We start from the raw sequence: 27,536 nt of genomic DNA on the forward strand, positions 1-27,536 counted from the left end.
ACGGCTGGTTTGGACAGTGAGGATAAGGCCCTGTCCCCTTCAGGAGATCGTTCTTCTCTAGTTATTTTGAGATCTCGAAAATAATTCTGGACACCCTTCGCCGGGTTTGGTCTTTTAATAAACCGTTGCTCTGTAAAAGCGGTCAGTCAAGATCATTTCTCCCCGAACAAGTGCCTCCCTGAGGGTGGGCCGCCCACGGGCCTGCCCGGCCTGCCGTGTGCCGCCCACGGCCACACCACCGCCAAGGCTGCGGCCCGCCCCTCCCGCCGGGAGGCCTCCCCGGGCTCGCCCCCGCCCCTCGGCGGGGACACAACGGCGTCCCCCCGGGCCGCCCTCCCGCGGGCTGCGGGGCGGAGCTGCGCGGCCGGGCCGGCACCCAGCGCGCCCCGCCCGCCGGCGTCGCCGGGCCCGAGGCGGAAGCGGGGACCTGCCATGGGGCGGCCGTGGGGCCGGTGGCTCCTGCCGCTCGGCCTCCTGCTGCTGCTGGGCGGCCCTGCCGCCGGTGCGTGCCCCTGCCAGGACCCGCGGCTCTGCCGCCCCGTCACGGGCACCGGCGGCTTCGAGGTGCGCGTCCCCCGGCGGCTCTGGGCCCCCCGGCCCGGCGCGGCCCAGCCCGGCGGCTCTGGGCCCCGGGGCGTGCCTGGTGAAGGCTGGGGAGAGCGGCCCGGGAGGGGCGCGGGGCTGCCGGCCGGCAGGGAAGGCCGGGCGCGGGGCGGCCTGCGCGGTTGGGAGCGTGTTAAACGCACCGTGCACCGCTGCCCGATTTTAACTGCCTGCATTAGAGTGGAACAGTTTTTAAAAACATAGGTGCGTGTGATTCACAGGGAAGCGTCGGCACCGTGATGAGTTTGGTTTTGCAGCCTGCTGTCCCCGCTGCAGGGTTGAGTGCTGCCCGCAGCTGCTGTAAACCGCGACCCTTGCCGGCCCGGGGAAGCTGTTCCTGCAAGTGCAGAGGGCAAGCGTGCCAGCTGGTCTCCAGGGACACGAGTCACGTACCTCCTTAAGAGGCACGTGGGAAATAATCATCCTGCTGAGACGTGTTTGGAGCTAACGAGGGTGCTTCTTACCCCTTTCCCAGGTCTTCGTGTTCGATGTGGGAAAGGAAACCTGGAAATCCTATGACTGGTCAAAAATTACAACTGTAGCTGCTTTCGGAAAGTATGATCCTGAGCTCATGTGCTATGCTCACTCTAAAGGCGCCAGGATAGTACTGAAAGGTTGGTTGCATTGCAAAAATGTGGATATTTATGTGATACATGAATAAGAACATAATGTACATAGGGCTATAATACCTTGACATTTCACATTCACTTGTATGCACAGTATTAAAAATCAGTAAGCAGATTAATTAATAAGGGGATATTGCACACAGGACTATAATACCTTGACTTTTTGCACGTGCTTGTATGCAGGGTATTAGAAAGAAAACCATCAGTGGCTTCTGCCACAGTAATAACAAAACCATTCCAGTGACATCTAAATAAAAGTCCTCTAACAGGGAACATCACAGCTGTGGAGGAACAGGGGGGAAAGGAGGAAAGGAAAAGCCTGTAGAAGATTTTTATTTGGGTCTGTATTCTGGATATTATGCGCAGTACCCAAAAGACAGGGTAAGGGAAGGGAAATTAAGTAATTTTTAGTATTTTTCACTTAAATCAATCCCTCTGTATTAGGAAGTGGTTGAGTTTTAGAACATGAATACTCAGGAACTCCGTGCAGGTACAAATGTTGATTAGAAAGACAAAGTCCGTTACAGCTTACCTGATGTAATCAAGTTTTGGTTCTGGTTGAGGCAAAAACAGAATCCAAGACCACAATGTGGAAAGTAGCAAAGGTTAAACATAAAAGTATGTTTATCTAAACAGTAAGACATTGATTTCAAGCACGGAAGTTTACAGTGGCTAAAAGAATATTAAGCAAAACTAAGGAGATTAAAATTATAGAAAAAAATCCAGAAGGAATTTAAACACTGCTGTCTCAGAGAAGCTTGGTAGTCTCTTCTGGGGTGGGTTCTCAAAATTACGCTTGGGGAAAAAAGTTAACTCCTTTGTATTTTACCAGTATGGGTGTGGGGATTTTTTATTTTGTGGTTAATGTTTGTTGGTTCAGTAAAGACAAACCTTTCCTCCTTACTATTACTGTGGTGCAAATATGTGTTAACTCTCGAAGGCCTCTTGTCTAGGTGATGTACCTCTTAAGGACATTGTTGATCCTGCTGAAAGAGTGGCGTGGATATCCCAACAGGTGGACCTTGCAAAAAAACAGTATATGGATGGAATTAACATAGATATAGAGCAAGAAGTTAACGAAACCTCCCCTGAGTATTATGCTTTAACAGAGCTCGTTAAAGAAACTACAGATGCTTTTCACAGAGAAATACCAGGATCACAGGTAATAATAATGTACTTTATACAAACTTAAGTTTAACTTTATGAAATGCAAGGAGTTTTGAGAATGCTGTTTAGCATATGAATATGAAAAAATATATGCAGATCTAAACCATGATATTCTCATGAATGGTTAATTATGCATGTTAGCTATAATACACTATCATAAGAATCACTCTTTTTGACCTGTATAAATTTAAGTGGAAGAAGGGTTTCACTGAGACTTGTAGATACAAGTTTTTGCCTTGTGTGAGCTGGCAGTTATCAGTATGGCTCAATGAATCTTGGAAAGTAGGGCAAATACAGCCTTCTGGTGCAAAAGCTTGACAATGTTTTGGTAAACCCATCACTGAAGTTTTAAGGATTTCCATCATGCTTCATATTTTTGATCAGATGGTTTTCATGTTATATTTTAATTTATTTGGTATTTTGAATTCACTAATAGGGGCACTCACTGTTTATTATCTAATGTTTGTTTTATCAGCTGAGCAGCTTCTCCTATAGTTCATTAGTATCACCATGTGTTAAACACTGTGCAACATTTGGGAAATACTGTCTTTAGAAGCTACAGCTTTTTTTAGAGAGAAAACCAGAGTGCCTAAGTGCCATACATGATACTAATGCATGCACTTTTCCTTCAGGTAACATTTGATGTGGCTTGGTCACCAGCATGCATAGATAAAAGGTGCTACAACTACACTGGGATTGCAGATGCCTGTGACTTCTTATTTGTGATGTCATATGACGAACAGAGCCAGATCTGGACAGACTGTGTTGCAAAAGCCAATGCTCCTTACCTGCAGACTTTAGTTGGTGAGGACAAAACACCCCAGGCATCAGAACGTTTCCGTTTGTTCAAATGAATAGATAGAAAAGATTGCCATTTCTTAGACAAGTTTTTTGGTTCTATTAAGGCTTTCGAGTGCGCTCAAATATGTGTTGTCCTCATGTGAAAATAGTATCTCAGATCCTTATGACGCTATGGATAGACCTGTAGCAGTTGTGTGTTGTTACTTGTAAAGTAATTGTCTAGCCCTCACAATTGTGAAGAACACTTCTAGAATGACAAACAGCAGCCAAAGCAATGGTGTTGCAAAGAACCTGAAACATTTGTCTCTCATCCTTGTGAATTCTTGCTACGGGCAGCTGGTTTTAAGTGTGAGCAACTAGAGCAGTGACTAGGATCTGAATAGAGCAAGTGTAGGAGTATGCAGGTGGGAGGTAAAGAAGAGCTTGCACCTTAGCCTCTGTCTGGGGATCATGCAAGTCCTATATTGGCTCTGGCTCTAGATTAGTTCTAAGAATAAAAAGTGTGGGAAAATGCAATAATGCATCTTAATTTTTATTTCCTTCAAAACTAGGATATGAAGAGTACATTAATATGGGCATTGATCCTAAGAAGCTTGTGATGGGTGTCCCCTGGTATGGCTATGACTATGTCTGCCAAAACCTGTCAAAGGTAAGATGAAGATTATTCATTTGCAATCGTACTGCTAATTTTTTCCTGGGAAAGAGACAGCTAGATTTTGGTGATCCTGTTTTTGGGTTAGGAAATACTGTGGTCTGATGGGTAAGAGCATAAAGCTGGGACTCAGGACAGAGACTTTTGCTTGGCTGATAACTGATGAGCAGTGTTATTACCAAACAAGGCATTTTATCTCTCCCTAGGTAACCTGAACCCCACGATAACCAAGTGCCATGTTTGACTAAGGAGCTGTAGATGTTATCTGTACAAGAAGAGATGATGTCCAAAGGCACTACAACGCTTGTATCTGCCTTCTCAACACAGTCACTAAGCTCACTGCTTAAAGACTAGGTGCAACAAACCATAGCAGACCTAAGACTTAAAGTATAGCAGTTTATATCCAAATCATGAAGTCTCAAACAACATCATACTTATGAAAAATGTAAGAGTGAATTAAAAGTGGAAAAGATAAGACAACTGTATAAGTTGAATGAATTGAATACATCCAATCCTGTATTACGACAAACAAAATTTAACTGGTTTACTGTCTACAAATAGTATGTCTGCCTCAGATACTTGAAGATTTGGGATTTTTGAGACCCCAGTGCCTTTTGTGACTTTGTTCTTGGCTGTACTGCTATTTTGGAGTTCAGTAAATCTATATAACATGAAGCTCATGCCTTCTGCTTTTTTTTCAGGATCACGTTTGTTCCCTTTCCAAAGTACCTTTCCGTGGGGCTCCTTGCAGTGATGCTGCAGGGCGTCAGGTCCCCTATGGAGCAATAATGAAGCAGGTGAACAGTTCTCTTTCAGGGGTGCTGTGGGATGAGGTACAGAAATCTCCATTTTATGAATACCAGGTAAGTGTCTCTTTATAAGACATCATGTTGTAGAGTAAACGTTCATGAACCATAGTTCTTTGATTATAAAGTTTTCAGGGTTAGATTCTTCCATTTGTGTCTTCTACTTCTTTTTTTTCGTGTGGTAAAGGATGGCTGGATTTCCATATCTTAAATTTCTAGTCTGAAAGAGGGGTGCAGTGACTGAAGACTACAGGAGTAATAAAGATCTTTATTACTTTGCAGTTTTCTTGAGAGATTGTATCATGTTAAAAAGGACTTTTTGGCACAAAGAAATCCTATAGCTCCATCCTTTACTGTTGCAGTTACTTTTATGAGTTGATGACTAATTTAAACTGAAAGAGATTCTGAGATGCTCTTAAGTTTTTCTAACCCGGTGGCTTGCATGCATGTTCTTTTCTGCATTTGGTTTCTACATAGACATAGTGAAAGAGTCCATGAATGATTGTGCTTACATGAACAACACAGTATATGCATTTTGTCTTGTTTTTTAGACATAATTTTAAGTTTCACATGTAGATGACTAAAAGGTGTTGTAAGCAATGACCAGGTCCAAGCAGCATAACTTTGACAAAATTTTACAACCTCCTCTAAAACTGTTTATTGCTGAAAAAAGCACTTTATCTCTAACTAAATTCACCTGTTTGTTAGGTTAGATAGTGTATCTGAGGTTTTAGCTGTATTTTAAAAAATTATTAAAATACAAATTAGCTAAGTCTTTTCATCTAACTTCAGTTAAAATGTATCACTGTTTTATAACTTAGATTCTACAAGTAAAAAAATAGTCAAGTATTTGAGTTAAAATTTCTAATTGTCCTGTGTGAAAAATAATTTGTAAATCAGGAAAGTATCAGTATGTAAATCTACATAGCTTGCATATCTGAGTTTTTAATTGTACTTTTCACTGCATTCAACAGAAAATGTATCAAAACTCAATGAACTTTAATGTATCATGTTTATATAGATAGGTAGGTACTGACGCTAGTGTTTAAATGTTTTTCTAGGATTCTCTTGGTTACTTCCACCAAGTATGGTATGATGACCCTCGCAGCATCTCTCTAAAAGCAGCATATGTGAAGAATCGAGGTTTAAGGGGGATTGGCATGTGGAATGGAAATAGTCTTGATTATTCCAGGGAAGCTGTAGCAGAGCAACAAACTGAAGCAATGTGGCAAGCCCTGACACCGTAAGAACTATGTGAACCCTTGATTTAGAATGATGAAAATTGGGTTTTTTTTATTGTGGCTTATATTGTCATAGATTTTGACTTTATATAAATATACCATGATTACAAAAACTTTGAGAACTAGCCAAATTCTTCTTGTTATTTTGTATGCAAAGCCATGTTTTCATTCTTCAAAAAGTTCCAATGTTGCTTTAGCAGCATTTGTTTTTTAAAAGACTGCTCATCTTTTTCATTTTTCACAACTACCATAAGTTGGTTAAAGCTTGAACCCAGCATGTATCTGGTAACAAGTAAGACCAAGTGGATTTACAGGAGCAATCTAATAATGGTCCTCTGCTAAGGGTGCCTGGTGCAGCAAGTATTCATTCTGGGGTCACATGGTGCAGTCTCACCTTTCTGACTTCCCACCCTGACCTATGTTTTGGCCAAGTCACTCTTGAATCAGATTAAACACAGAACACTGGAGAGACAGATTGTTGCTTACATGCAACTTGGTGAAACTTGCGCTTGTACTTGGTTACTCTTCTAGAGATTAAAATATTTTATCGACTGAAGAAATTATGTAACATGAAGTAGTTGCCATTAAGATTTTTATCAGACTTGTTGTTAGAAAGGAATATTCAATAAACTCCAGTTTCACCGTGTTTATGAATCACGTAAATTCCTTAGTTTCAAAAGCCAAAAATCTTGGACCTTATCTTGAAGGGGGGACGTTAATATGGAGAGGACTTGGATGATGGTTTTTTCCATTTCAAACTTCTTTACTTCCTGAAAACTAGAACTCAGAAGCTTATTTAATGAACTGCATACGTATTTTTCCACACACTTTAAGATTCATTCAGTAGCCTGTTGTTTGTTTTTATGTGGTGTTGCCTCTGAGATAATATGAGGTTCTATTTTCTTTCTAGTTCATATTTTTTATAAAATAATTTGCCTAGAGAAATTGTGTAACTTTTAAAAATATCTGTAGTCATGGAAAGACTGACTGGTGTTTACAGGATTTTTTTTGTTAAATAAAATGCTGTCTTCACTAAGGTCAGTAAACAGTGTCTGTTTATGCTTTACTTGTTCCACAGCTTACAGCCCACACTGCTTCTCTGAACTGTTTCACAACCAGATTAAAGTGCAACTGTGCCCTGCTTAAGTGACTCCATTAATTAAACAGTTTATTTAATTAGATATATGTAGTCAGTTGTGGGGTGGTTTTTTGAGGTTTTGTGTTTTTTTTTTTTCCTCCCCCTTGCTAAATAGTTACTGGGAAAACACCATAGAATAGCAGCACTACCATAATGGCTACTGAGGAGAAGACTTCGTATGAGTGTCTGAGTGCTTGATACTACAGGTGATGGAAAGCAGGTGGTGAAGCCTACCTCTCTCACATTAAAAAAAAAAAATATATCCCTTGGACCATCAGAGGGCTCTACACTAGAACTCTGGTCTGTAGGTTTTAGGAGAAACTGATACATTTATTTGACATATAAATAATTCAGAATTTAAATTAGTATTTTAGCATATGAATATAAATAGTATGAGATAGATATTTGTGAAATTGAGAGGTCTTCTGGAGCAGATGATCTGAGCTACAACATCTTAACTGAAGGTCAGAGGACTTTATAATAGAACTTTCCTTCCTGTAGCAGTCAAGGATCATGAGTTGATATTTTTTATTTTTTAATTTGGGTCCAGATTTTCCAGTAGCTACTTGCCTGCTCTTGTGTCTTAAATAAGACACAATTCTGAAATACAGGATGTAGGATTCAATCCTGAATTGAGCAAAAGTGGTTGTAGTTTTAATAATTAATGTAATACTTTAGCACTAAATTCTTTGTTAAATCCTATTTTTAAGAAAATAAATTGGATAATGGGTGGTTTGACTCAAGCATTTGGAAGTTATTCCTTTTGAGAGTTGCATAATTTTCTTACCGTATTGCTGATTTCCCATGAATGTTGGGCTTCCAGTAATAAATACACCCTTGTCAGCTTTTTAGCTGACATTAATTCCTAGCATGTTACTGTTCTGTTTAACGTAATAACATCTGGAACTGCAAAGAAACAAACAGGAGAGCTAGAAAAAATTACTATCAAGAAGAGGTTTCTGATTACTCTTTCAGAGAATTGTTATCTAAGCACATGCATGAGCTTGAACTTAAAGAAAAACAGAGTATGCAATACTGGATCATCATTACAGCTTGCATTTTCCACTAACTATAGAAGAAGATTAACGTCCATGTGGCTTTCCTAATAAGAGAGGGAACAAAAACAGCTAGATAGGAAATAAGGTGAGATTATCTGAGATTTTGTTCATAATTCATAATAATATGGTAATAATACATTGGTAATTTATAGATAGGCATACTAATAATGACAAAAATATACTTCAGTAAGGATTACCGTTGCTGTAGTTCTCCAGAAGATGTATTTTAATAATTTTCCAAAATTAAATGCATGTGAACAGGAGGTTATAGATTATAGGTTTTTTGCTTAGTAGGTATTTTGTTAATGAAAGAACATCAGCATACCAATGTGATGTTACACAATTCACTAATTTGCACTTTTAAAATAACTTAGCTTTGTTTTAGACATGTTACTAGGTAACTGTAACATGTCTGTATATTTAAGTAGCTGACTGATCTTATAGTGAGATTTAACAAGAAGTGAGCTGCAGTACCTCAGTAACCTAGTATACAAATTCTACAACATTTCTATAGTTGATGTCTTTTTACAAGGTAACTTCAAGAACATACAAACAAATGCTCTGAAATTCTGAGCTTCTATATACATTACAGAGCTTCTGAAGACTTTACAGATGTTAAAGTCATGTCATCCTCTTAAATTCCTGATTTTCTGGACTGGAGAATTAAAGCTGAATGAATCTTCTTCTGTGTCAGTTCCGCTCTCAGTGCTCGTAAATCAGATGCTGCCTGCTTTCTCATCTGCAAAATACCCAGTAATTTAAGGAATTGCAATTTAAGGAAGTTTTTGGAGTTGACATGCATATGAGTTTATATAACTAAGACTGAATTTTATACAGGATGGCTGAATACAGGATCTGTCTTTCATCTTTAACATTTTACATGTCTAATTAGATAGCCTAGTTCTAGCACTGCTTTCTTCTGTACTTTGCCTTGGTGTTTTTAAGAAACAACTGTGAAATTCATTGTTCTTGCCACTCTTCGTTATACAATGGAGGAGGCATAATGAGTACATCCACCCTAGATTACCCAGTAAACAGGGGCATGGGGAATCTCTGTGATGTAGAGGACTCCTATTTCAAGCATTCAAAGCTGAAAGGCTATCCAATGTGAAGGTCGGTACCATCATCTTCCTTCCAAAGGGAGCCACAGGCAGCACTGGTATGGAATAAAGCGGACAAAGAGGACTGCCATCTGCTTGGAGAGCCATTCTCTTTTTTTTTTTTTTTTCTTTTCGTTATACCAGGTTTGGGTTTTTTTCTTAGTCATGGTCTACTACTGATCAGTGCCTCAAAAAGTATGTTCCTTCAATTACCTTTAGAGTGAAATGGAAATTTTATGAAAGAGATCATGAAGCTTAGCTTACACAGTACCTTGAAGATCTAAGTGCTTGAATGCCATGCATTCAAAATTATCTAATAACCTGGTGTTCTGGAGTAATTTGGCTAAAGTGATAAAGCTACAATGACAACTAACACCATAAAACTAACAGCATAAAACAAGAACGGTTTAGCAAATATTTACATCATCTAATGTTTGGGAAGATCTAAGGTTTTTTATACATAGTAACATTTTGACTGTGTTAATTAAAAGGCAGAGTACCTTAATTTCTATTATGAGTTTCATTTTTTTATCATCCAGCTTCCTCCTCAGTTGATCAAGCTCATGCTGCACTGCAGTAATCCGGATGATTGTGTAATTCTATATGAAACAACAACAATAAAACTTTACGTGCATCCTTAGTTCATCTCTTCATTCATTGGGTCTTATGTCACCACAGAAACAATCCTCTAAACTCTTTCCAACTCCCCTGCTTTCTTCCAGTCCTTAAAGTGTGCTGGGCTGTCTCTGGTTCGTAAGCAGTCTGCTCTGCAAGAGAGGGCAGCTCCCTTCAGCTGCCAGCCCTTCAGCTGGGTACGGAGGTTCTTCCACTCCCTGTTGCTTTGGGAAGTTAAGATCCAGATCAGAGCTCCACAGTAATAGCACATTGTTTTGCAATTATCTTTTATGGCTACTCCCCATTTATAATAAAAAGGCATACTTCAAATCATATTTGTTTTCTCTCACAGGCTTAGCATCACTCTGTCACGAGATTGCTACACTCGTGCTGTTTAGTGCAGATAAACTCCTGGTTATACAGCACATCATTTCAGCAGTAGCTGTGGGTGGGCCTATCTTTGAATTTAACCTGTAAAACTAATTCATGTTTCCAAAATGCAGGTTCTGAATACTCAGCTCATGTACGTTAGCCGTGGTCCCTTGAAGTCAGTAACGCTGAGGGGTGGGGGTGTATGTGGTAATCTCTTGATGTTCCAAGCCTTTCAAAATGCTATTAAGGTGCCAGCTAAAGCAAATTATGCGATAAAGTTGCCCATACAAGGAGTCATTAAGTGGTATCTGTAGCCTCTCATCTCTGAGCTCCCGCTGTAAGCTTCTCCCCACCCAGGGGTGTAGCTGCCTGCATACAAGGGTCCAAGTCCCAGCTCTGACACCGCACAGGTGTGTAATGCTGGCTCAGACCACTGAGACAGCACAAAAGGTACACAGTCATGCAGGAAAAAAACAGGCAGGGCCATCGGGCTAAGTGGGGGCTACTGAGGAATCACCGTATCGTTGGGTTGAGTCACTGTCCTGGTTGCGGCTGGGATAGAGTTAATTTTCTTCCTAGTAGCTAATACAGTGCTGTGTTTTGGATGTAGTATGAGAATACTGTTGATAACACACTGACGTTTTAGCTGTTGCTGAGTAATGTTCACACTAGTCAAGGACGTTTCAGCTCCCCATGCTCTGCCAGGTGCACAAGAAGCTGGGAGGGGGCACAGCCAGGACAGTTGATCCAAACTGGCCAAAGGGCTATTCCACACCACATGATGTCATGCTCAGTATAGAAACTGGGGGGAGCTGGCCGGGGGGCAGCGACCGCTGCTCGGGGACGGCTGGGCAGCGAGCAGCTGCGTGGTGCTTAGTTGCCGACCGGGGTTAAACCACGACAGTCACCAGTGAGGACAAAGCTGGTGAAAGAGGGGAAACCAGAGACAGCGGCATCTGTTCCCCAGAATGTGACTCTTCCCACCTGACTGACGCCTGCCTGGCCAGCACGTAGCTTACGAAGGGTGGAGAGCATACTTGTGCTTAGCCTAATAGCTCATTAAGTCTTAGCTATCTTCTGTGTGTGCTAGCCAATAAATAACTGCTGTATGCATGTTAAATTCTGCATATCCTTCACATAAGGCCTCTTTGTGCCTAGCCAGAGACCTAAAAAAACCTGATATCCCTCCCCAAAAGGAGCAATAACATATCTGAACATAGCTAGTAATACAATGTAATATCAACCCTATTAATATTTGTATAGTGTAGATATTTATATTAAGATCGCTCAAATAATACACATTTGTATATAATATACACTCTTAGATTGTATATACACTCTCCCACCTTTCATATACAAGAAAGGGACATATATTTTTTCTAGCCTAGCTTCAGATTCGCCAACAGACTTGCTTCCATTAACGCATTTAGAAAATTAGCAGATACAAGTATTGGGAAGGTGTTTCCCCCTTCTCTTTTATCTTTTCTTTTTTTAATTCCTCTCTGAACTTGCCATGGTTTGACTGCAACAACATAACCTGAGACTCACAGTTGCACAATAGTTCAGGTGCAACCACTCCAAAAGCCTCAGAGATGTTTCTTGTCCTCCAAACACAACTAGAATTCATTACCTCTGTAAGTGAAATTTGGGATGATGAGAACAATATAGAACTGAACAATTCATTAATCATACTGAACAAAAGGGGATTTTGTTATGAGAAGGTATTTGTACACAAACACAAAGCAGAAAGAATCAAATGCTCAGACTCAAGCACTTCTTCAGTCTTTTTGAGAAGAATGGGCTGAAGTAATTCAGATCGTTGAGGGATATTTGGCTGTTAAAGCTAGTTTCCAAGTCATTGGTTGGTGATGAATTTGTTACTTTAATTTATATTTTATACAAAAAAACAGGCTGTGTAAAAAGAGAGTTTAAATAATACAGGCAAATACCTTGGAGTTTGTCGTATTGTTTGGTTGTTTTCGGCTATCTCTGGCTTCCAACTGCAAGAGTAATTTCTGGTGGTAAAGTTCTAAATCTTGTCGCAGTTTGTTTAAAGCGTCCTCCAGTGAAACCGTAGCTTTCTTAGTTTCAAAGTACTTCTTTTTCCATTCTTCACGAACTAGACAGGAAAACAGTAATACTGTTTGGTCTTGTTCACCTTACCATAAGGTCTGTTGAAGACAGTAATGACCAACTGATCTCACAAGATTCAGTTGGCCAATGGACACATTAAAACATGGCAGTAGGTTTCTTTAAAAAAAGCAATTAGTGAAAATCTTCATTAAAATGACATTCACCATGAATGCAACTGAATTTTCACACAATCACCTGCAACAAAAGGCTCTATCTGTCCACTGAGATATAACACAAGGTCCAAAACCAAAATTTCATTCAGCCTGGCTGTTCTGCAGGTTTCAGCTGCACAAGAAGTGCTCCAGACCTGTGAAGACTGGTATGCCCACCACAGTCTGAAGTCCACAGCTTTACTGTAGCAGAATATTTAGCACTGTAGATTTATGCAAAATTTGAGCTCTGCAGGGCCAGAGATTTTGAACAGCTTAGTTTTATACAGAAGTCCCAAGATTATGGGAAACAGCTATTTACCTTTGCACTTAACTAGGATTCCTCCTATGTTGTTAATGTGCTATCAGCAGCTGGCACATAAATCTCCCCGTATCTAGCGTGGCAGCCTTATGGCCACATATGTCCACTAGTCTGCAAAGTGTCTTAAATGGTTCCTTCTTTCAAGGCATATTTTAGGAAATCAGGACAACTGCTTCTCAGAAACTTACCAAAGAGAACCCAGCTGTTAGAGGACGATAGGGTACGTAACTGAGAGTGACCGTCAGCATGGCAATCTTAGGAGGATATTAAATATAGACTGGGTCGCTGTTCCTACAGAATATGCTCTTCCCTTCATACCTTGTGAAGAAACATGTTTGCAAATGCACTTACTTATGAAACTCTACAGGTCTGATAAAAATAATTCAGAGGTAGAGATGCTTCTTAAAGAACCTGCAGAAGCTGTAGGAATCCTTGTGAAATAACCTTTATTTTCCATAACTGGATAACATAATTTAAGACAATGCAGGAGCCATTTAGGGCTTATCTCAGCAAGGTAAATTAGCTTGCCTTGCAGCTCCATGCTACTACAGATTTGCTGCTTCAAGTACCCAAGTTTGATTGTTTTTTTAAATACAACTTCACCATGCTGCAGAGTGCAGTGTAGCCATGCCCTTAGAGAATAACTGGAAGAATTGGCTTGTCTTCTCCTTTCAACAAAGCTACAAATAACAGTTGAGAGTCCTAGTGATTTAGCTCTATTTAACTACAAAGAAAATGCTCTCAAAACATCAAAGTGATTAAACTTCATCTCTGTATAACTGGAATGTGACTTAGGGAGGATAGTTTAAGTATAAACTTGAAAATAATTTTACAAAGAAAATTTGGGTGGGATTTTAATGAGATTTTACCTTGTTAAAAAACAAGGTTTGTCAAGCTTGTCACGACAGGCTTGTAACTTCCATGCCATAAGCTGAATACCATTAGACAGGAGGAACAAAAAGTGTGCTGGCAATTTGACCAGAAGCCCTATCAGCCCTAAAAACCTCTGAAAGCACCAGCTAAAGGCAGGTTTAGAATATGTCAGCTGCCCTGGGCCTCAGACAGAGAAGCAGCCTGCAGTAGCTCTCTGGGCACTGTATGTACATGGGACACAACTTGAATGGTTTATAAAAGCCAGGATATTTTTAGATTTATAAGACTGCCACAAAAAAGTGGAAGGAAACATTGCAACCTCGAATCTTTCTAGCATGCTGTTATACAAATGAGCCTTCCTGGAGCTATTGGTTAGCAAACTGCTCCCTCTGTAATTAAGCTCATTGACAAGGACACAAACATTTTCACATTGGTTTCAGTGTCATTTCTCTACCATTCCAAATTCCAAAATAAATTAGAAGTGTACCGTGGTATCTCCTCAGCTTATTTTGTTCCAGTAGCCCTTTAGCTTTTTTGATCAGTTCTTCTCTAGTTTTTTCCATGTGCCTTCTGTCTTTCTTCATTTGTTGCAATTGTTCTACCACCTTCTTTTCTAAAGATATTATAATTATATTTAGCAAGCATCTGGATACTGTAAGTAGGAAGGATCAGTCAAGATTTTTGTAATGCACCCATCATAAATCATGCCAAAAGCTCTGTCAGAACAGGCAGTAGAAATTCTTGTATTTTAATAAACTAGCTCTGACTTTTGGAAATGGCTGGTGCATTAGAAAAAAGTGAGAAATCCAGCATGCATCCAGGCATTCATACACACACACAAACACGTAAGCACCCTTTTATATGGCTAGACAATACTAAAACTATATATTCAAGATATATATATACACACTGCATGCACTGAAAACTCTTGCCACATGAAGCCAAAAAAGCCTCCAAAAGACTCTTATTTCCTTCTCAAAATACTTTGCAATATAACCTGTAGCGAAATCTTGCCTTAAACTCCAGCTGGTCATAGGCGGGATAGTATCTCAAACTTTCACTAGTTTGCAACAATAGGTCAATCACTTATCTTCTCACTATCCTCCTCCTCCTCCTCCACCACAGCAGAGGATCCTCAGCAATACTACTACTGGTTTTCTTTGCTACATTTGCACATCAGCCAGCAGTATTTCACCCAATCTCCGTCCTTTTCTCCTTCCATCCCCAAGTCCACAAGCTGGGTTTTCTAGCACTGGGAACCTGCCACGCTCTTATGAACAGCCCATACAATTATAAATGCCTGGAATTTTCCACCCACAAATTAAAATTTGTAACAATACTGTGAATGAATGTATGTACAAATTCTTTCATAAAGTAGGTATTTCTGTCATCATTAACTATTCAGTCTTGATTAAATGTTCACTCCCCTGCAATTTCTTGGCATCATATACTCACCTTCTGCCTGAATTGCAGGAACTTGAGCTGGATTTACAGGAAGTGCCAGAAAAAGCGGACTAGGAGGCGAAATATATTCTTTTGGACAAGTAAGATGATTTTGCTTGTTTTGATCTGCCTAGAGAGTCAAAAGACACAACTATAAGTACAGAACTCATAATCCTGAATAGTTACAGTAGACATATGCCCTGAAAGTGGCCTGTGTGAATGGGAGGGCTGAATTTGAATTCTGCATATAAGCTTTTCTATTCTATTACCAGTACAAATGATTACTAAATTACAAACAGCTGGACCTCTGCAAATAAAATCAGAACACTGAACACTTACTTACATTGCAGAGAACATATGGACAAAAATGTAGACTACTGCTAATTGTTCTTGTCCATGTCCATAACCCCACAGGTGACTGACACTCCCATGCAAGACCAGGAATAACGGACCTCAACACTGCCATCTGGCTCATTGCTTATCAAGTCTGGACTGCCCATTTCTAAACCGAAATTTATAATAGCAGATTTTCCATTTCATTTGTATTTTCATAAGACTCCACTACAATCACTTCTGCACAAGAGCTCACGGAGGACAGTTAATAGTGACAGCTATTATGCTGTATGATTGCATGCAAGTCCTGTGTCTTCCTAAATATGTTCTTATTCTGATGTTATGACTATATCATATATATATTTTAAAGAATTTTATCGTTTTTGTTATCAGAAGTTTTGCTCCAGAGAAGATAGATTTATCCCACGGGAAATATAAAATTATAAAAATGTCACCGAAAAAATAATACAATGTTACTGTCAAGAAACTGTAAAAAAAAAATCAGCTAACATTAATAAGATGGAGATAGTTATTGTATATGTAGTTCTTGTTAAATGATAACCAGAGGTATAGCTTCTGATGATTTCACTGTTTAGAAATATAGTTGATTTTTCATCAGGAAATCTGCAAAGTACCACTGCATGAATTAACTTTTCTTAATTACTCTCAAATCTATATTTGAATATTTCATATTTCTAATTTTACAGGACAGATAACTCATTAGACTATTTATAGGTGGAGGACTATGTTTACTGCAAATATGTTACCTTGAAAAACACACCTGACTATCCAGTTTTTCACCAGGATCAGCTATAGACTTGCCAGTTCCGTATTGCTGCAAGCTAGAGAGAAAACCAAAGAAGCAAGTGAAAATTCACATAACAAAATGGGTTTTTTTCACCATTTCCTTTTGTTTATTTGAAGTCTGTAAAATAAATGTCTAGTTATGAATTAACATTACCCATTATTTTATCAGAATCATCATTTACTGACCTTTGGGGTTTGTGTACATATTCTGTGGTTTGGTCTTTCATTGTTTTAGGAATTCCAGCATCCCGTGTTCTGTCTCTTCTTAGTTTGGTATCTTTTTGGTGGTCATTATTTTCCATGTTTGTAATGAGCAGTTTGGTGCTTAGTTCTGTGAGAGGATAATGATGATCAAAATATATACTCACAAAATTCAAGCTCTTTTGACTGTCAGTTCCTGGACTTTCCAACCTGTATTAGAAATTCAGTGAATCAATCCAATAAATAGTCTTAACTCTGGGGTATGGAAATGTTGTGTGAATAGCAAAGGAAAGAAATAAAGGTAAAAAAGGTATTTTTGTTTTGACAATTTATATCTAACTAATTCTGGTAACTAGTACAGGAAAGATTATCACAGATAAACCATGTAATTATTTCACCTTCCCTAAACTAATGCTGTATCTAACACTTTCTGCCTTTCAGAGACTGAAGATCCCCTGCAAACTATAGCCAGCAAAGAAAGGGACAGCAAAATGTTTTGCATTTAAATGTTAATTAATAAATGTTATCTGCTTTAAAATATATACAACAAATATTTCAAGATAAAATTGCTGACAGACATTACCTTTACTTTATGCTACAAAATCCTACATCCTTCATCATGTAAAATAAAGCTTTGGAAAACTTTTCAGTCATATATATATATATATATATGCACATATATATGTAGATATACATCTATATTTGTATATTAAGTGGTCTTGTACTTAGTATCAGTTAACATGATGATGGGGACAAAGCTATTTTTGACAGATTATGCTTGGAAACTGAAATTACTGAAAAGCCATCCGTGGAAGTCTTTTCTAATACACTCTCCAGACACGTCTCAAAGAAGACAATATCCAAATTTTTGTTTTCTTATTCAAAGTACTGGATATCCAGAAAATCATTCTAACTGAGATCTATAAGGTGCCCATACCTATGACAAAATTAATATTGCCTCATTTAATAATTATTCATTAAAATTTTGCAATAGAATAAAGGTCACCTTTTATACATTAACTGTAAAATTCTACTCAAATTAAAACTTGTCTTTCAAAAGCATTTCCTCAAAACCAGTTTGTTATAATTTTGATGTTAATATAACAGTGGTCATTCAAATCTAATTTAAATGTGTCAATCATTTCTTTCTTGGTCATTACTAAAAATTTAGGAATACTAACACTAGAAAACTGTTCAGAGATTTAATGGCCCCCAGTATCCATAAGACATCACATTTTAAAGTAGTAGTAGTTAATAGGTCTCTTCCAAACAACATTTTCTATTTTGGCACAGAACTGTTATCTAGTTTATGTGTGCTTTAAAGCCCTCCATACTTCTGTACTATTTTCACTCTAGTCTGCTCAAAGAGTTCTCCCACCTCTCAGTTTTAGGAATGCCACTGTTCGATAGCATATAAATAAATGCTATATAGGAGGGCGGGGGAGGAAACACTTCAGTAGTAATGTAGCCATGGATAAGATGACAATGAAAGTTTAAGTGACTAAACACTTTCCCTGATGTACTGATAACAAGATTTTTTCATTTAAAATTGCTGTTGAATTATGGGATCATTATCCTCCAGTCTTTACAGTAGCTGCTTAGTAATTTATTTTCATGTAATAAGATTAGACAAATGCATCAACTACAGTGAAGTGTTTCCCTGTATCACTATATTGTGATAAAGGATGCGTCCAGAGTAAAAAATACAGCTCTTTGAAAGATATTATTATTGTTATTAAAATTAGACTATTCTTCTGATAGCAATATTCCAACTCATGCTGTAACTGTAGATTTCTTAAAACTCAGCTTTACTCTGCCAACTTTCTAAAACGCATGCTTTAGCAAAAAGATGACAATGAAGAGTTTGATATTTAATACCCTTTTGATATTTAATGTGATTTTGGGGTGTTTGGTTATTCTGGCCTTGTTCATCACTGTGGTTTACATGAAGAGTAAGAGCAGTTCCTTTGGTTTTGTCATTCCACTTAGGAGTATTATGCTCCTTTTCATTCTGGCTGAGATGATTTTGCTGAGAGGTCTGTAATAGCATATCACTCTCTCCAGACTCCCAGTCTGCAGGATTTGAATTACTTGGTGCGAAGAGAGATCCATTAGATCCATTTTGATCTGCATAATAATTGATATTGGAAAAGAGAAATAATATTTTATTGTAAGTGTTAACCATAATAGTTATTCTTCTCCTTCGTCATCATCGCCCTTCACTACATAGGTTAAACTTACCTTCTTCTCTAAACTGTATCTGTTTTTCTTGAATCCTGTTGTTATGGTCTCGCTCATGTTTTGTGTGCAAAACTGGAACAGGTTCTTTCTCACCCCATTTCACAGGACTGTGCACTTCCTGATTTTCTAGCCAATGACTGCGTTGTATGCTTTCTAAAAATCGTTTGCTTTTTTCAGGTTTTTGTTGGGGAAGACTGGATAATCTTGATCCATTAGCTTCTGCATGAAAGTGATGTCTCTGTTGAGTTGATGTTGATAATGGATAAACATCTTCAAAGTATTCCACTCCAGGTAATAAATATAACTCAGGATAAATTGCCTAAAAGATGCAGTATATTAATCAGACACAAAAGAGGAAATGTGCAATGTAAAAAGTTTCTGAAAATGATAGCTTAAAAGCCATACAATACCTACATAAGGGGGAGCAAATAACTTCAGCTCCAGTTCTGTTTCTTGCTTTGCTTTCACCTTGGAAGATAAAGAATGGAAGTGTAACCAATAAAATACTTTTTTACCAACAAAGTTGCATATGACTTAATTTCTGTATTCTATCATCATCTTTACATACTACATTTTTCTTAACCAGCACTATCTTCTGTAATGGCCTGATGGGGAAGAAGGAACACAGAATACGATTCTATTTTCTGACATGGCACTGAAACTTTGTCTATTTTTCAAAATCTAAATCAGACCCACAAGAGTACATGGATGTACTGAATAAATTTCTTTATCCTTTGCAGTTTCTCTTATAGTTCAAAGGACCTGATCCAACAGTCACAGCAGAAGAAAGTCTTAGACTGTCTTTACCAGAGGTTGCTTCAAGCTGAATCTGAATAGAAATGCTGAGTCTGACATAATTTTCTCTATTTACCGGATACACCACTGCAAAATATTTAATGTATATATAAAAACCCCCGACTCTTATGTCTTCTTGTATTTATTGTTTTGATATTCTTTGTGCGATATACACATTCAGATTTCAACAGTAGTCCTAAAAACAAAGTCTAAGATAATCAATGTGTATTTGAAAGATGTGCTCCAACAGAAAAAAAAAAAAAAAAAAAAAAAAAGAAATTTGAGCTGACATTTAAATAATGAAATTGAACTGAACATGGGGCCAAATTCTGTTCTCAGTAATGGCTGGGCAATGCCATTGATTCACTGTTAAGAGACACAGACTGTATGAAAGAAAAGGAAGAGCAAATGGACATGGTTTTGGTTTATGTTTATTTTTCACTTAAAGGCCCTTACTTGCAAGTCGGGTGCAGCTCTTCGTACTACTTCCGTTGTTACTGTTGTGAAACGGGGGGGGGGGGGGGGGGGGGGGTCAGGGAGAAACACACAACAAATATTTGATCATGGAGACGTAACTCAATGAGGTTACCATGACCCTAAACAACAAATAAACCTGTTAGTTGATTTATTGCTTTACACTTTGTTATAAAGTTAAACAACAAGCAATGGTAAATACCCCAAATTAAAATTATATCTTTAATCTGTCGCTAAAAATCTTCGCTTTTATCTAACAATATCTCTAATTCTCTATTAAAGTAAAATACTTCATTAAATCCTGACATTCTAAAGGAAGCTGGAAAATTTCTCCATTTATCTCAGAACTATCAGTGGGGAAGAAAATATACCATCTTACTTATTATCATGCAGTTAAAAACATATCAATTCTTTGAAGACATATGCACATTTTCAGATTCAGATTGTGTCACAGTCTTTAAGTTTCTCTTCAGATTTTTCCACCTAGTTTTTGCACATTACTTAGTATTTATTCTGCTCTTCCGTGTGGGTAATTTTAGTGATAACTCAACTACAAATGAAAGAAAGAACAGCACCAAATTTCCAGCTTGCAATTAATTTCCAAATCCATAGAAACAGAGGTGAAATGAGAAGTGAAAAAAGTATTCTATACTTATGTACATCACTTAAGTCTTTGTGTATTACATGAACAAACTTTCAGTTGGACTGATTTTCAAGTTTATTTAATCTTTAGCTATAGTTTGTAAGATATAAATATATATAGAATCAATGTGAGGAACAGTTAGGATTCAGAGATGTAGCTTTTTGATTACCTCAATCTCAGGCTGTATTACTGGCCTAATTATTGGAACACAAATGTACATCCAGAGAAGTTTTCATTCAGAGACTGATCTTTAAAGGCTTTTGGGCAGGTCACAGCAGGAACCATTAGAGGAACTCTGACTTAACTCAGCTTCCATTGCAAATTCTTCCAGTGCTATATTCCCAACCATGCACTGGTAATAATGACCTTAGGGAGATTTTTTTTTAATGCAACCAGATTTGTCATATTTAATCCATTGACTTATCAAAACTAGCATCTTTTCACTGGACGGCAACTAATTACATTTGATGCTTTAAAGGATGTTTCTAATATACCTGTCCAGGTGTGCCTTTGTATTTGGGGAAGCAGATGTTCTCTGACAAGAGCTTATGCTCCAGCATGTTTAAAAACAAATGCTAACAGTGCTCCTAACATTATCTCTGTTTTCTTGTGATATTATCTAATCTGCAGGAACGAAATCTGTGGTTTACATTATAAAGCAGAAGAGCACTAAAGAAAAAAAATATTAACTTACCACTGCTAGTTTTTTCCCGATGCATTTTAAAAATCTGAATTCATCTGCAACTGGAACTCCACCCAGGTATTCTCCAAGCTTCTCACGTAGCACTCTTAATGTGATGTGAGGAGACACCCTAGAATGTTGTTATTCATTAATACATCTGTAAGATCAAATAATGATGGCTAGTTAGTAAGAGGGGGAAGATAATGCTATATACATGCTGGTTTGCATGGACAGAATGACCAAAAATGGGAACTATGTCCTAGAACTGAACCTAATTACATATAGGCTAGAGAGTCTTGGTGTGGTAGAGTCAGAACATTGTATCACGTTATGGTAGACTGTATTACAAAGGCTGCCATAACATTAACTAGCAATATTCATATTTTAGGAACCCCATACAAAGGGAGAATATGGAAGCAGCTGACATTTCAAAATTACTCCTTCAGAATGCTCTTGCTCATCTGCAGATGAATAACAAAAACATTGGAAACTACAGTCATGCATTTCCATATAGGTGACAAAGTTTCATGGGGCCAGTTCAGGACTGTAGAACATACCCCTTCAAGCACTAAGGGCTAGAGGAGACTTCATCACCATCCACTTTAAGTAGCAGGCACATTCCTTTGATTTTGTCTTCTCCAACACAAATTTACAATTGGGTGTGTGCATGCATACATGCAAATGTATTTTAAATCAAAACCAAACACTGCAGTGTGAACATTTCCACCATAGTTTCAGGATGAGACAGCTGACACAAATATGAATTGCATCATTTAATGTACTGCTGGAAACCATGCAAATATTAAAGTAATGAGTATAAAATCACTGTAAAATAAAAAGCATCTCTGCAGAATAAAACCAAACGCGCAAGAGGCATACAAAAGCTCTGCAACACAACATAAGCAATTCTAATTGCTACTATGCTGCCATATAAAATACACCAGGGAACAAATTCAGACCTGAGACTGTTAATCGCCCATGCTGATTAAGTGTTAGTATACTACCTAGCATGATTTTGGCCCAGGCAGCTATCACTCTTCAAGCAACGCACAGACATAGCTTGGGGGATAGCACATGGCATTCTCAGTAGACAGTATAGACAAGAACATGCCATCCCTTCAACTTGGACAGGTCTTCAATGTTAACCTGTCAGGTTTTGTTTGCATGTGCAAACAGCCCTATATGCCTTCATGTCACACCCTAGGTATGTAAAAACGCCCTCAGTTTCATCTCATAAACACAGTACTTCAGTGGGCTACGATGCTTCCCTTGCATTATTTCAAACACCCTGGACTTACAGGACCCTCCTCAAGATCATAAATCTGCCTTGGAGCACAGGCATGCAGCAGAGGAGACCAAGGTCTGCAGAGTGGACACATCTAGGCCACACTGCTTGGTCCCTGTACATTGAGCTCCTGTTTATTTCTTCCCCAGCCATTTTGCCCACACTTGCCGCAGATACTAGCCCTAATGCAATTTATTTCAAATGTATAAAGAAATATCTGAAAGATGGATACCTAATTCAATATACACCCTTCCAAGGTCTTATGTGAGAACAGAGATGATCTATAATTCAAATATCTCTCATTCACTATCATTTCTTCAAGCTGATGTCTCAGAGAAGATACGCCCCTTGAATGGTCCTCTGAAACCCCACAAATGCAAGCTCTTTCAGAGGCAATTCTAACACTGCACATCCTTCACTGATAATGCCCGTCCAAACCAGCATGGAAATCTAAACCTAAGGCATTTATGAACAGCAGGGAAAACATCTAAGTAACCACAGTGTATCATGGGAGAAAATTATCTAGGTATACAGAACCGGAGATATAGGGCAGAAATTTATCTGAAAATTATTTGCCAGTGCAGATGCTAGGAACATATAATAAGATACTTCTTACTTGCTGCCACTGGCTAGCAGAAGACTAGTCACGTCCGAGTCATCTGCTTCAGGGTGTGCCTTTAAAAGTAATGCAAACTAGAGTTCATTGCAGCCATCTCATCTAGAAATAACAAAAGTATGGCTTCTGTGGTGAGGAATGAGGAATAAATAAAAGATCACAAAGGCTGAGAAATCACGTTCATGGGAACAAGAACTCAGGGCCACAGACAATTACACGCTTAATATTTTCCTCTAATTTCATGATTAATGGAAGCATCCTGTACGTAGACCTAGGAATCATTTGTTAAGCTGACTCAGCCAGTACCAGGATTGTCAAGCTGACTGGACAGCGCTATCAACAACATCCAAACAGCACTAGTTGCAGCAAGGCTGCTGTTCCCTCTCCCAGATTATAACAAGGAAGTTTTTTAAAATATTTTTTTGTTTTTAAATACAGTGATACACTGGCCAGGTGCTAGTTATTGCTAGTGCTAATGTACTGCAGCATTGCATAGTACCCATAGAATAATTAATTAGCAATTATTTAAGACTCATTAGCAAGCAACAAATACCCAGACAGATATAAACCCACTGAAATCAATGAGAATCCTAATTTAAGTTGACACCTCAGAACTGAGCCTTGGTGAAATAAATTTACACTAGAGAGCAGAGGGCAGTGACCAATGTCCAATCACATGAAATGATTTGAAGTTACCACTCCAGCCGTGTATTTTGCACCTCTGCTGGAGACTAGAACAGCAAACATGCACTTATTTCCTCTGGTTTTGAGCAGCCTTTCAACAAAAGAAGCTGCAAGAATGAATACATTCTGCCCTACATGCTCATACCTGACTGCCGTCAATCTTTTCAGCTACACAGAATATTGTCTTAAGTGGACAATACAAGCCTAAATTTAAATTAGTTAAAACCCATATTCCCTGCAGTTTAAGCTAAATTGACAGGTTTTGCACAGGAGCAGACAAGGTGCATGTAAAAGCTCTGTTTCAATACACATTTTTACATTATTTGATTTTTCTACAACTTCTTACCACACCAGATACACACGGATTTTGTGAGTAAAGTGTTTAGGAGTATAAAACAAACTTTCAAAGTTAGGAAAGAGTAAAACTGGAACCCTCTGTGCCAGGTTTGGGCCTAGGACTGGGAGCTGGGGTATTCTTTCACAAGTCCTCTAAACAGCTACCTGAGAGCACACATAGCATGTGGCGTTGTGCGCAACCTTTCAGAAATACTACTGAAGAAGAAAGAAGATATGCTGGTAGTTGCATGGGCTCTAACGCTCCCCCTTGAGAAACATGGCTTAAGCTCTTTCTTCGGACTGAAAGAGCTCAGATCGTCATATCCCTGTTCCTGGGAATTGACAGGCTACCCCGCCTTCACCAAGCCACTCTGTGTTAAAGCTGGCCCATCTCCAAAAAGAATTCAAGATTTGATAATCAGGCTCAAGGAGACAGAAAGAATGTAAGACTGTGAATTTACAACATAAATTATTCTGCAGAAATACTAGCACTGCTCTGGAAGTGCGTTTCAATGGTCTACACCAAAGGCTGCAATGGAGCTAAGCCTGATACAAATAAACATAACACTAGTTATGGGCACCACTTACCCTCCAGAAGTTATTAGAGAACAAGTCTCTTCTGACAGATGTAATTGTACTCTATAGAGCAACAGCTGGACTAAATGACTGAAGGACAATGTGAAGGACCTACCTACCATGTACATGAAGCCTAAGACTATACTCACCTTATAAACCCGGCTGAGATGAATTTGCTAGTAAGAGCTACAGGAACTGTATTCAGCTTGAAGTTCCACACTTCTTCTGGGACATAAAAACCATGGAGCTCCACCAACTAAATAAAGAAAGATGATCATAACTGTAGATATATTATAACCCTCTTCCTATACGCTTTGTTTTGCTTAGGTGGACTTTCAATTTCTGGAGGCAGGAATGGTTTCTTTGATGTTAGCACATGGACTAGAAGAGTGAGGCTCTATCTGACAATGGTGACTAGATAGTGAGAACAGCCATGAGTAGAGCAATTTGTGATTGAATGCCAGCTGACAGCATCAAAATAAGTCACATTAGAACAAGCTCAACAATGGAAATGAGAGAAAAGAGAGCCTGTGCTACTGCTGTATGTCACTGTGACAGCAATGAACAGAGCTTACCAAAAACAGTCGATACTCTGGAGCGTGTCATGGTTACAAGAGTACTTCAGCTGAAATCCTGCCTTTGTTCATCTCATTAAAAGTGCAAAGCCCTGAAAGCTTGATCCAAACAGCACCACAACTTGACCTTGCCAGCAAGAAAAAAAATTCAAAATATTTCTGACAATTGTTAATAATATTAGCTACCTTGGCAGCACTGACAATTGTTAATAATATTAGCTACCTTGGCAGCACAGAAATGCTCCTGATAATGTCTGCAAAAAGAAGAACTAAGCCTGCTCTGAGCAAGGTTCACTTAGATTGTGTTCAAACCTGTGGTAGCTGTGGGACTGTTAGTGTCTAGGTCTTGATATTTTTAGTGAAAATCAGATGGTATTGACAAGGACGATACACTTCCCTATAACAAGAAGCCATGCAAATAAGCTATAGTAAATATTTCTGCAATTGTTGAGTTACTAAATATAAACTAGAAAAGAATGCTTTCTCTATATACTGTGTTAAAGGCACTTTTTTTTCCTCTCAGGTCTCCTAGAAATGGTGCAGTGTCACTTATTTTAATATTTTTTATCTTTATTTGTGAAATCTAAAGAAAACTTTATGCAAAAGTACAAAAACTCTCACCTGTGAAGTTCGAGGTCTCATTTGACTGAATGACATGTTGGTCCCTGTACTTGATCACAGCGAATGCCAGGTGGGCTTTCTAATTTTCTTTTTGATCGAAACATTCTTTTAGAATGAGTTTCATGATAATCTGTTACGAGAGAAGTTACTCCATTAATATCCTTTATTTTCATTTACTGTTCTCTCCATTTATGAAAATGAAAAGTTGTTTCTGTGCTGAGGCAGAAAGCTTCCAGCTAACTGCAGACAAACAAACTCAACCACACCTTCTACACAAGTGAGTATCACCTAAGTAACTGGGGGAATTGCTAAATCACAGCCCTGCAGCTCCGAGAGATCTGCCCTGGAGTATTTCCTCTTAACATTTTCTCCCCTTTCAGAAAAATACCTCGGCTGTATATAATTTTCTACACAGTCGTACTATTTTCCTAAAGACACAGACCTAAATCCCCACAAAACGGGATTCTTGCAGGGTCTGGGTTTATCTCTGACAAAGTGACAATTACTGTGAACTGTAGCCAAGCCACACGCATGGCACGTTGCGCCGGCCAAATGCAGTATTCCAAGGAAACCTGACTGTGCCGGGCAACCATGTCAGAAAAATCCTTTCATAAACTATAAACCACAGTTCTGCCCTAACCTCGTTATGACTTTCCTCAGTGCCCTCACGTTGAAGGCTCTTCCAGCACCTCAGAGGTTACAAACCTCCTTCTGATTTGCAGCCTGCTGAACGCCCTCACTGTTCTCCTGATCCTCGTAGCAGCTCTCCCTCGCACCCCTACTTCTAATTCACCTTTTCTTGAGTGCAAGTGACCAGACCTTCCAGACAGCCTTCCAGGTCTCGCCCTGGCTCCGTGCGGTGGAATTACGATTTTCTCACGTCGGGGGGAAGCACCTACTTGAAAGGGCCCGTGTCTTTACTTGCCTCTCCACAATTACACCGCAACGAACTCTCGCAAATGACCTGACTGGAACATCCTGTCACTTCTCCAGTTATTCCCAGCCAAAGACGCAGCAGGTTACAGCACGAGTTCTTCCCATGAGTCCCTGTATATATGCAAGATGTTGCACTTTGCATTACAACATGCCACCCCATGCCATTATTCCGGGCTTCACGGTCATTCCTGGACACTTTTTGCAGTAAACACCGATCTCCTCTAGACTGTAGGCAAGACACAAACATGCTGGCAAGAGCAAAGTTAGTAACTTCATTCATTACATCTCAAAATAAGCTCCAAACTAGTAACTCACTGGATATTATCACCACGATTCGCCACCTCGGTCTTAATACTGTCTTCTCTTTTAATCCACTTTATAGATAAATGGGGGGGGGGGTGTGTCTTATTTCTGGGTTTCCAGGCGGTTCGGGGGCAAACACAGGCGGTTCCCCCCGACAATAAGACTCCCGGGCATACAGAGCTCGCAGGCGAACAGCCACGAAGCCCAAGCGCTGGCGGCAGACCCGGACAGAGGGCTGCCGCCGGCCCGGTGGTCGCCGCCGGCCTGAGGGTCACCGCCGGCCCGGGGCTGCCGCCCGCCCCCCGGCACCGCCCCCGCCAGCGGCCCCG

At 39.1% G+C, this 27,536-nt stretch overlaps 2 protein-coding genes across 3 annotated transcripts; one reads left to right on the top strand and one right to left on the bottom strand.

The window, feature by feature from the left end:
- The first annotated feature begins 371 nt into the window (after nucleotides 1-371).
- On the top strand, nucleotides 372-6,934 carry CTBS (chitobiase). Its single transcript, XM_075508488.1, has 7 exons — nucleotides 372-564; nucleotides 1,079-1,217; nucleotides 2,183-2,391; nucleotides 3,029-3,200; nucleotides 3,749-3,846; nucleotides 4,551-4,712; nucleotides 5,717-6,934. The coding sequence occupies exons 1-7, from the start codon at nucleotides 433-435 to the stop codon at nucleotides 5,900-5,902; spliced, it is 1,098 nt and encodes a 365-aa protein (XP_075364603.1). The 5' UTR covers nucleotides 372-432; the 3' UTR covers nucleotides 5,903-6,934.
- A 1,726-nt stretch (nucleotides 6,935-8,660) lies between these two features.
- SPATA1 (spermatogenesis associated 1) lies at nucleotides 8,661-27,334 on the bottom strand. 2 transcript variants are annotated; one of them, XM_075509250.1, is made up of 14 exons: nucleotides 27,220-27,334; nucleotides 25,969-26,098; nucleotides 24,922-25,028; nucleotides 21,288-21,405; nucleotides 19,096-19,149; nucleotides 18,682-19,000; nucleotides 18,319-18,567; nucleotides 16,426-16,570; nucleotides 16,214-16,274; nucleotides 15,112-15,229; nucleotides 14,144-14,269; nucleotides 12,129-12,298; nucleotides 9,693-9,791; nucleotides 8,661-8,831 (listed from the first exon to the last, which is right to left on the bottom strand). In XM_075509250.1, the coding sequence occupies exons 2-14, from the start codon at nucleotides 26,002-26,004 to the stop codon at nucleotides 8,727-8,729; spliced, it is 1,707 nt and encodes a 568-aa protein (XP_075365365.1). In that variant the 5' UTR covers nucleotides 26,005-26,098; nucleotides 27,220-27,334; the 3' UTR covers nucleotides 8,661-8,726. The 2 variants fall into 2 exon arrangements, with proteins under 2 accessions (XP_075365365.1, XP_075365366.1); XM_075509251.1 differs by lacking the exon at nucleotides 27,220-27,334 and having other exon boundaries at nucleotides 25,969-26,546.
- Nucleotides 27,335-27,536: the final 202 nt, after the last annotated feature.

The sequence above is a fragment of the Mycteria americana genome, chromosome 7 (assembly GCF_035582795.1).
Source record: "Mycteria americana isolate JAX WOST 10 ecotype Jacksonville Zoo and Gardens chromosome 7, USCA_MyAme_1.0, whole genome shotgun sequence".
NCBI classification, from domain to species: domain Eukaryota; kingdom Metazoa; phylum Chordata; class Aves; order Ciconiiformes; family Ciconiidae; genus Mycteria; species Mycteria americana.

Bases quoted from the DNA above. Each gene is read 5' to 3' on its own strand.
- CTBS (XM_075508488.1), top strand. From the start codon at position 433: ATGGGGCGGCCGTGGGGCCGGTGGCTCCTGCCGCTCGGCCTCCTGCTG. The intron at 3,201-3,748 runs GTGAGGACAAAA...CTTCAAAACTAG, and splicing joins TTACCTGCAGACTTTAGTTG to GATATGAAGAGTACATTAAT. The intron at 4,713-5,716 runs GTAAGTGTCTCT...ATGTTTTTCTAG, and splicing joins CTCCATTTTATGAATACCAG to GATTCTCTTGGTTACTTCCA.
- SPATA1 (XM_075509250.1), bottom strand. From the start codon at position 26,004: ATGTCATTCAGTCAAATGAGACCTCGAACTTCACAG. The intron at 25,029-25,968 runs GTGAGAGTTTTT...TTCTTTATTTAG, and splicing joins TGAGACCTCGAACTTCACAG to TTGGTGGAGCTCCATGGTTT. The intron at 16,275-16,425 runs GTCAGTAAATGA...TTTTCTCTCTAG, and splicing joins TATGTACACAAACCCCAAAG to CTTGCAGCAATACGGAACTG.